Raw genomic sequence first — 9,305 nt, forward strand, 5'->3', positions numbered from 1 at the left:
GGAAGGGATGAAAGGACCTAAGACGAGGGTGGCATCCTGAAGCAGGAAGTACAATCGTAAGCAGGGTCTTGCAGGCACACGGACAGGGCTCCAATTGCAAGTACCAAACACCCCCAGGTCTGCCTTCCTCCTCTGCATGCAAGTCTCCTGCTCAGAGCCAGCTGGTGTCACTGTGATAAGGCTCTTCCTCCAGGGCTCACATCCCAGTCAGGGAAGGGCTGTGACCCCAGGAAGCCACTAGAAATCTGCTGGGCATATGTCAGGTGGAGGCTAAGGCAGGCCCTGCATCTGACCTACAGCCCACAGGTGCAGAGGAAGCCCCCGTGGGGAGAGCTGGCCAGATTCTCCCAGGCGGGGGTGGAAAGTGTCAAACTTCTTGCCTCACGGGCATCTGCAGACGCAATCTGGTGGCAGAGCCGAAACAAAGCCACACAGCACAGCTCCTGCCCCGCCATCGGGTTCCCAAGGGCTCAGCAGCCACTGGCGTCCCTCTTTGACAGCAGTAGTGTTTACCCAGAACGTACAGAACTTATGCACAAAGACCATAACACCTTCCCCCTTGGCCATGAGCTAATGAACCTATCCCCAGCCAGCAAATCCCCAGCTCGTGGGGGGCCCTGGGTTCCCTGATCCTCTCCAGCCAAGCCACAGGAAGGGCTACTTCTTCCCTTTAGCCACCAAGGGTTGCGGTTGATGCTATGCAATGGTCTGTCCTCCTGGGCCCTGCACCAGCATGCAATTGGCTCAGTACAGATGAGATGCCAAGGCTGAGGTCATGCGAGGACACAGCCCTGTGCCCTCCTGGCTGCCAAGCTGCCAGGAGACCACAGGGCTGGGCCATTAGACCAGGCTCCTCAGACACCAAGGGAGGGGGACAGTAGAGGCCCAGTGGCTCCAGTAGGAAGGCCAACCTCAGTGGGGAAGAGCCCGAGGAGGGGGCCGTTCCTCCTTGCCTTCATGGTACCAGGAGCCTCTCTCCCCAGGCCCTGTTCTCTCTCTCCCCTCCCCTGTGTCTGCCCTCCCTGCCTGCAGCCGCCCACCCCGAGCTGGCCAGCGTCTTGCCTTTCTGGCTCTTCTTACCTCCCTCCTCTCTCTGAACACCCCTCCACTTGCCCTCACTCCCCCAAACGTAGCCTCAGCCCTTCACTCCCAAAGGCTATTAGTTGCTTTGGAAGCCCCACACTGCAGAATCTTCTGCAGGGCTGGTACTTGGAGGCAGGAACAGAGGATAGTATGACAACGACATGACAAGTCAGAGTAACTTTAACAGCCACTCAGCGTGCACCAGGCCCGAGAGGCTTCCTGCACCATCTCATTTAACCACACCCCCTCCCCCAAGGGCAGGAGGCGGGCATCATTACCTGCCTCTGGAGATGGGGAGGCTGAGTCAGGACCTTGCTGACCCCAGGTGTGCTGACCTCGTGTGTGCCCTCAGAGCCTGTGAACCTCTCTTTGTAGCAGTGACCACGGGGCTGCTGGGTATGTGTGTGAGTGGTAGTTAAGACCTGCCGTTAGGGATGGATGGCTGGAATCTACTCCCGACATCATTATTGCACTGCACGCTAACTAACTTGGGTGTGAATTTAAAATTTAATTAATTAATTTTCTAAAAAATACCCTGTCACTCCTGCAGGACCCTATGCCCAGAAGAGAGACGAGCTTTGCACCTCTTGTGTCCCCAGCCCCTGGGCACAGCACCTCGCGCACAGAACGAGAGCATCTGCTGACTGAACAAGGCAGCGGGGCTGAGCCCGAGTCCCCACCTCTGGCCCTCTGAGCCCACCAGCTGTGTGGCCATCCTGCCGGGTGGCTCCCGTGTGCCCTGAGGCATGGAGGCTGGAGAGGCCAATGGTCTGAGGGCCACCCCAACTGACAGGGTCTTGGCTCAGCCAGGAGGGCCCTGAAGCCCACAGGTGGGTCTGGGCTAACTCCACAAGGGGCACTCAGTCCCCAACAGCCTGTCCAGGGCTGTGGGCCCCAGAGCCAGGGCTGCCTCGACCACTGGCAACCGGGCCTGCATGGTGGCCACACCTGGGAGCCACACTCGGCCCCCTCCATGGCCAAGAAGTGTTCCAGCTCTTTCCAGAGAGACTCAGAAAGCTGACCTTGAACTCAAGACACACTTTTTCTCTGAAACCAATAATAATATAGTCATTCACCTGGACAGCTCTTCACACTTGTTAAAAAATGTCTTTAGATTTTTGTTGCATTTAAATATAAGTAACCATGCCTCCAGGACCACAGTGAGGTACCTTTACTTTTACCCTGGTGGGTGCGGCACATGTGCTCTCTCTCTCTCACATACATGTAAGCAGCTGCTTTCATATGCACATCACCTTCAAGAACCCACTCCACACCAACACCACACATAGACATGCATGCACACTACCACAACGTACTCACACTTTGCACAGAAACTTCTCCGGTGTGTACACGCTAACTACACATGAAATTCATACACCCACACAGCCACACTACATAGATGCACCACGCCCTGCGGAGCACGGAGATACACACGTACAAGCCACCATGTAACGTACATGCCTCACACGCCTAAGCCCCAGCTGTAGGGACACCTGTAGGCACACAACGGCGCCCCTGTGTCACAGCCAACCCAGGATCGCAGAGGGGGTGGCCTCCCACCTATGCCTCCCCTACTGCCCCCCAGTCCTTCCTGTTCCTGGCCCCTAACTGTCATTATGGCCGCCTAGGGAACGGGCCAGCAGACACAGAGGACAGAGAGGCAAAGCCAAAGCCGCATCAAAGCACTGAGCTGTGAACCAGCTCAGAGAACAGGGGTCCTGCAATACTAGTCAGATGAGAAGTAAAAGGGTACAGGGGTTTGCAAGTCCAATGACACACTGCCCCCAATATCAAGAACAAAGCTGGGCTAGCTGCCACCGAAGCCCCCGGGGGCTCCCTGCTAGCCGAACTTGCAAAGTGCCCCTCCAAGACCTGCTCACACGTATTCCACTTTCCCTGGTTGATCTGGGAATCCCGACTTGTCATGGTAGCAGTCGAGGTGCTAAGAGCCGCTGTGACACTGTAAGATCCGCACTCTCACCGGGCCCGTCCTTCTGGGGGTAGGAGCACCACCTCCCAGGTGTCCTCTCCATTTCTGACCACACATCCCAGGACAGGAAGGATCTAGGGCCGGCGGCCATGCAGTGGCCAAAGGAGAGGATGCACCAAAGGACGGGTGGGGGAGCCTTCAGGGGGTTTGTGTGGAGACCTCACCTGTCTGGGGCTTGTCGCCTGCTGAGAAGTGCTGGGCTGGGTCCCCAGGTCCACTCAGGAAAGTGCTGACTGGGAATTCTAAGGCGCCTCTTCCATCGCAGCTGTGCTGCTCCCAGCACTGGACCCCATGCCCAGCTCCCTGCGGTCCTGGGGCAAAGAGCAGGCAGCAGGACAGAGCTGAAGTCCCTCCAGTTCTTCCAGCTCATTCACCCAGCTGAGGGACATCAGCAGACAGGATGGGGGAACAGTCCGCAAGCCTGTCTGGTTAGGACTATCACCATTCCCATTTCACAGATGAGGACATTGAAGCTGACCTAGGCTTAGTAACCTGGGTGGCTCCCCATCGGCTCTGCATCCAGGATTCAGTCACCTGCCTCCTCTACCTCCCCCACACCTGCTCCCTGCCCCCAGGCCCTTCTGGTGTGTGCCTGTCTCTATGTCTTTGTTTATTCTGTTCCCCAACACCTGGAGAGCCAGCAAGGCGTGGCTCTGTGTTCCTTCCCATGGAGTCCATAGCCCACAGGCTGGAGCAGGAGGGCCCTGCTGCCACATGCCTTACTCCATGTCTGGATCAAATGACTTGCCTCCACATCCTCCCATTATACTGAATCCCCAGTAAAGTAAGAGCTCCCAGGTATTGGGTTTCCTCTGCATGCCGGGCACAATGTAAGCACTCTACAGGTATTAACTCATTTGACACAAAAACTTTAACATCGTCTACACTGAAGAAACTGAAGCAAGAGAAAGCCCAGGACATGGCTACTGGGATCCACCCCGGGTAGCTGGAGTCCAGACAGGTTGCTTCTAACCCAGGACACTGTATCTTCCTTCCTGTTCCTTATCTTTCTCTCATTCCCCCTCCATCCCTGTCTCACGTACTCCTTTCAACAACCTTGTGTATTAGATAATCTATTATCCCCATTTTACAGATCAGGAAACTGAGGCTCAGAGGGATGAAACAGGATACCCAAATTAGAAAGTCAAATTCAAGCCTGTTTGTTTGGCTCGGTTTTCCACTCCTGGAGGCCCCTCGCCTCCACCACCATAGCTCTGCTCACAGCCCACGCTGTGGCAAAGTCACTTACATAAAGAGATGCCTCCCAGCTAGCTTTGAACCCCCAGGACAGGCATCTGTATACCCAGCAGCCCTGGCCCACCATGGTGAACATCCAGCAGAGGCGCTAAAGTGGGTGTAACCCCTGCTTTAATGGAACACTGGTCTCATTTGGCCAGGAGATGCCTGCAACCCTAGCTTCAAATACATGAAGTGCAGACTCACCAAGGTAGATGGCCGGAATGGGGCCAGGAACTCACTGAAAAAGCAGGAAAGATTTGGGTTGTGCACAAGAGAAAACTTAACCACCAGCACGGCAGGATAACGCTGCAATAAGATGGGTTTTCTGCCCCTCTCCGGACAGCTGAGGAAGGCAGGAGCAAATGTGTTGGGGCTGTCAGATGTCAGACACTCCCAGCTAGTGAGGATCACAGCTGCGCCAGCCAGGTGCCCTCTTGGGGAGACTTTATCACAGACACAGCACAGCGCACCCAACACCCACAAGAGCACACACACGTGTCCACACACAAGTCTGCCTGCAGCTTCCCCCAAAACCACTTGAAATGCCAGGTCCAGGTGGGTTGAGGGTGCCTCAGGTCTGGCACAGGGCAATGTTTGTGCCCATGCAGCCACAGCTGTGGGCCACAGGCTCTCTCTGAGTATAAGCACAGACTCTAGAACCTTCCACTACCTAGCTGGCCCTGGAAGCCTCTGCCCCCCCCAAAGACACCCCCCATACACACACTCCCATTGAAATGCCCTTGGTATAGAGGAAAGGTGGAGGGGCTAGCCACCAACTCACCCCTGAGAGCACACATCAAATCAGAGCTATTTTTAGCCCTTCTCTCCAAAGCCCCTGACATCAGCTGAGCAACGGTGGTGGGCACGGGGCATGTATCTGGGAAGGCAGGCATCAAATGGCATTTCTTTGCCAGAGCCCAGGGGAAACAGCAGGGGAAAGCAGGGAAGGGAGGTAGAGTCACTGAGTGTCATCTACAGTCCCCCTGGATATGTCTTGGTTGAAGGGTAGCCTAAGCATCCTCTGACATTCCAGGGCTCAGAAGAGTACAGCATGGGTGACAACTGCCCCACACCACCCTCTGCCCTGTCTCCCCATCAGCACAGAGGGGCCCAGGCTACTTCCCTGAGACCTTGCAAGAACTTGATTAAAAATACTGAAACACCTTGGGGCGCCTGGGTGGCTCAGTCAGTTGAGCATCCAGCCCTTGATTTCAACTCAAATCACGGTCTCACAGTTTGTGGAATCAAGCCCCACTTTAGGCTCTGGGCTGACAGCCTGGACTCTGCTTAAGATGCTCTCTCCCACTCTCTCTCTGCCCCTCCCTTGCCCATGCTCTCTCTCTCTCTCTCTCTCTCTCTCTCTCTCTCTCTCTCTCTCAAAATAAATAAATAAACATTAAAAAATACATATTGAAGCATCTTGAAAATCTACATATTGGAGAAATGCTTCTTGTTCCCTATTATAAGCTCCCAGAAAGCCAGAGACCAAGTTTTGGGTTTCTGGTTTATCTTTGCATACCAGATGCATGGTACATTGCCTGGCACTTGGTAGGCATTCAGTGTCTGTCTCATGAAAGAATGAACCAATCAGACAGCTCTGCAAATACTTCCTTGAGCTCTAGAAAGTTCATACATTTATATTCAAAGTGCCCAGGGCAGATTTAAGGAAAGCCTCCCTACCTCCAGGCTCGGGATCATCCTGAGTCTCCACTGGGACATCCAGGACCTGGACCTGGAGCAGCTCGGCAGGCCTTTTCCCCACCCTTCCTCCCTCCCTCTCTTGTCTCTGAGCCTCACTCTGGCCCAGCCCAGGTCCCCAGCCCTGACTGATTATGTGACTGCATTTGCTTCTTTGCTCTGACCAGCACATGCTCTTTCCAACCAGGCAAGAAAGCTCATCACTAGCACTGCCTTGTGCTTTTTCGCTTGGAAGGGGAAACACTGCCATGTCCACAACGGGGAAAGGCGACTCTGCTGTTCCCAGATTTGAATGAAGACTTCTGACAACAGGCCCCCACCAGGATTGCTCTGCCTGCATCCTGGTAAAAGGGCATTGTTGGGCACACAGGCTGCAGCACTGGAATGGGAAAGATCAGCTCTGCCTAAATGAGGGAAATCATTTGTGGCTGTAAAAGTACCTCCCAACTCTGAGAGGGGCCCATCGATCCAAGGTGAAGTCACCTGCACTTTGCCAGGGGCTTTGAATCATGTGATAAACATATAAACATGACTCTCCCCTTCCCCACCAGTGCAGTGACCCCAGGAACCATAGGCACACCAGGCAGGAGGACATGCCTGTGCCTTTGTCGTAAGCCTCAGGTGCAGCGTGTGGCTAAAACACTCCAGTATCCCCTTTCTAGCCCACAGTGTATCTGCGGTGCAGGAATTGAATTGAATTGAATGAAATGAATTGAGGTAGCTCTTGGGAATCATGTACCCTGGTGATTTATTCTCTCATATTCATCCCATATTCATTCATTTGCCCCAGCTTTTCCCTTTCAGACTCTCACAAGCAGCAACCCAGACCCTCCCATTTGTATTCAAGCATTCGACAGACATAATTGAGTTCCCACTGCATGCCAGGTGCTGCGCTAGGTACAGGAGACCCACCCTAGTCCCTACCATTCTTCCTTTGATCGTGCCCTCCTCTCCCATCCCACGGCTCTGTCAGTTCCAACGGAAGATATAATCACTGTCTCAATGATGCAGGAGTTTAGTACTTAGGCTCTGGCTGTGAATGCTGCTGTTGGTGAGTGAGAAATGGACTGAGGAATCTATGTGACAACTCACAGATGGACTTGACCCTGGCCTCGAGGCTGTTCTGCTTCTGCCATGTCCTGGCTGCTGTGTGACCTTGGGAACACCCGTGCCTCCTGTGTTTCCTTCTTATTGAAAGGAGTGGATGAGACCAAATGAGCTCTTAGGCCCTAATGATACATTGAGCCTGCAGGCCATATAAGGTCTAGTCTGCTACTCAGAGATCTTTCTGAATCAGTGGACTACAGGACTCGGGCTGTTCCTCCCAGGCCACGTCCATCTACCCACCCTAAGGCTGTTGTCCCTCATGGAAGGGCCTCAGCATCTCCCAGGAATGCAGCCTCTGCTCCTCCAAGTCCTCTTCTATATCCAGGCCTGTCTCCTGCCTCGGAAGCCAGACAACGTCATGTGTGCTATTTCCTGGGGCCACCCAGGGAAGTAAGCTAAAAATAGGAATAGACGGTGGCATTGAGTGGAGTCTGCACTGTGCCAAAGCACATTGCCAGGTGACGCACAGCTAAGGTCCACTCATCAATGTCCTGGGCAGTCCAACCTCCCCAGGAGGCCCCCCCAAGTCAGGTGCAAGAGAGGTTGGCAAAGGCCGGGGCATTCTCCTGCACCCCCCAGGCCAGACTTCTGCTGCCTAAGCCTCACACTCCGGCTGTTTGCTCCCTGACAGTGTCCCCATTCTGGGCTGGGACAGCAGGGATGGCAGGAAGAGCACCGGCTGAGAGCCAGGAAGCCTGGGTCCCACGGCTGCCTCTGTAGTTGACTAGCTTGAGGGCCTGGGACTCCTTGCCCCCTTTGCCTGACCCCAGACCCTCACCTGTAAAATAAGGAGATGAATGATAATTCCCCAGTTCCTGTTCTACAAGATGCAGATACGCTATAACTATTCCATACCCTGCAGGGAGAAGGGTCCCTCTTGGTGACCCAGCTCTGACCTGCCTTTCCCTTTCTTGACAGCAGTGCCATGGAAGAGGTCACTGGAGGTGGGACAACAGCTTAGCCATATGGACAGGGGTGAGATCATAACATTTGCCAGCTCCACGCTGGCTGAGGGTAGGCGTGGGAGACGGTGTCTAATTGGGCTTGGATCCCCTTCCAGGTTGGAGATGCCTCACTTCCTGGGGCTCCAAGGCCAGGAGGAAGCACGAGCTTCTTCTAGGAGCCTGTCGTAGTCGAGAGCACCCATCCTATGCCACCCAGTCCTTGGCAGGGCAGAAGGCAGCCACACCAGGAATTATGGGTGCAGGCCTTTTCTGTCATTTCCACTGACCAGCCCGGAGATGGCCAGAATCATATCAACATCCTGACCCTCAGTCACTTCATCCATAAAATGGGGATAAAGATCTCTTGTGGATTCTCATTTAACACATTGCAGGTGCAAGTGAAGAAAATGATGTGTCCGTACAAGGATCTTCATCTAAGAACCCATAACAAGAACAGAAACAGCCTTGTCTCCTCCCTCAGACAGAGAATGCTTAATAATTCATTCATTCATACCTCAGCACATTCGGAACAGAATTTGAGATGGCAGCAGCATATAATACAGTTGGCCAGCACCACAGACTCTTCACTCACTGGCCACACTATCCCTCTCCTGTGAGTAATTGTTGAACGTTTTCTATGAGGTAGGCAGTTTGCTAGAAGTTTCTCATATGCCATCTTATTTAACCCTCACGGCTGTCTCATCAGACAGATATTATTACCGTGCCTTTCTACACAGGAGCAATCTGAGATGGTATTTTACTTGCCCAAGGTCACAGAGCAAGGATGGGGCAGCTGGGACTCACGCCCAGGACTGATTGTGAGCCCTAGAATCTCAGCAGCGTGCTCCACAGTCTCTCTGTGAAGGTACTTGCAAAACTGCTAAGTGCGGATTGGGAGTATTCACCCATCGGCTTCCCCAGGAGAAGCGACCCTGGGACAGTCCCTGGACCAACATGGCGTCCTATCCTCAGCCCCACCCAGCGTTTGACCCTCCTGTTCCAGGTACAGACAGAAAAAAAAAAAAAAAAAAGGAGCAAATAACTAACATCATTCTCCACGGTGATACGTGCTGCAGGCAAAATAAAGCAGTTAAAGGGAGGGAGTTGGAGGGGCACGTGTGCGCGCGTGTGCGTGTGTGCACACGCATGCGAACCCAGAAGGGGAAGGGGCCGCAGACCTGATGGGGAGAACCCCAGACCCGAGTGGAGTGAGGGGCTGAGTCACGCAGGAGTGCTGGGTCCGC

At 53.9% G+C, this 9,305-nt stretch overlaps 1 protein-coding gene across 1 annotated transcript in view; it reads right to left on the reverse strand.

Annotated features, from left to right (window-relative positions):
• XKR6 (XK related 6) overlaps positions 1-8,264 on the reverse strand; it is a 43,834-nt gene extending 35,570 nt beyond the window's left edge. Inside the window, exons 1-3 of the mRNA XM_029950468.1 lie at positions 8,194-8,264; positions 7,973-8,055; positions 7,724-7,895 (exon numbers count right to left, since the gene is read on the reverse strand). Coding sequence (XP_029806328.1) covers positions 7,724-7,895; positions 7,973-8,055; positions 8,194-8,264 — 326 coding nt within the window. The remainder of the gene's footprint in view (positions 1-7,723; positions 7,896-7,972; positions 8,056-8,193) is intronic.
• Between the last annotated feature and the right edge of the window lie 1,041 nt (positions 8,265-9,305).

The sequence above is a fragment of the Suricata suricatta genome, chromosome 1 (assembly GCF_006229205.1).
Source record: "Suricata suricatta isolate VVHF042 chromosome 1, meerkat_22Aug2017_6uvM2_HiC, whole genome shotgun sequence".
NCBI lineage: Eukaryota > Metazoa > Chordata > Mammalia > Carnivora > Herpestidae > Suricata > Suricata suricatta.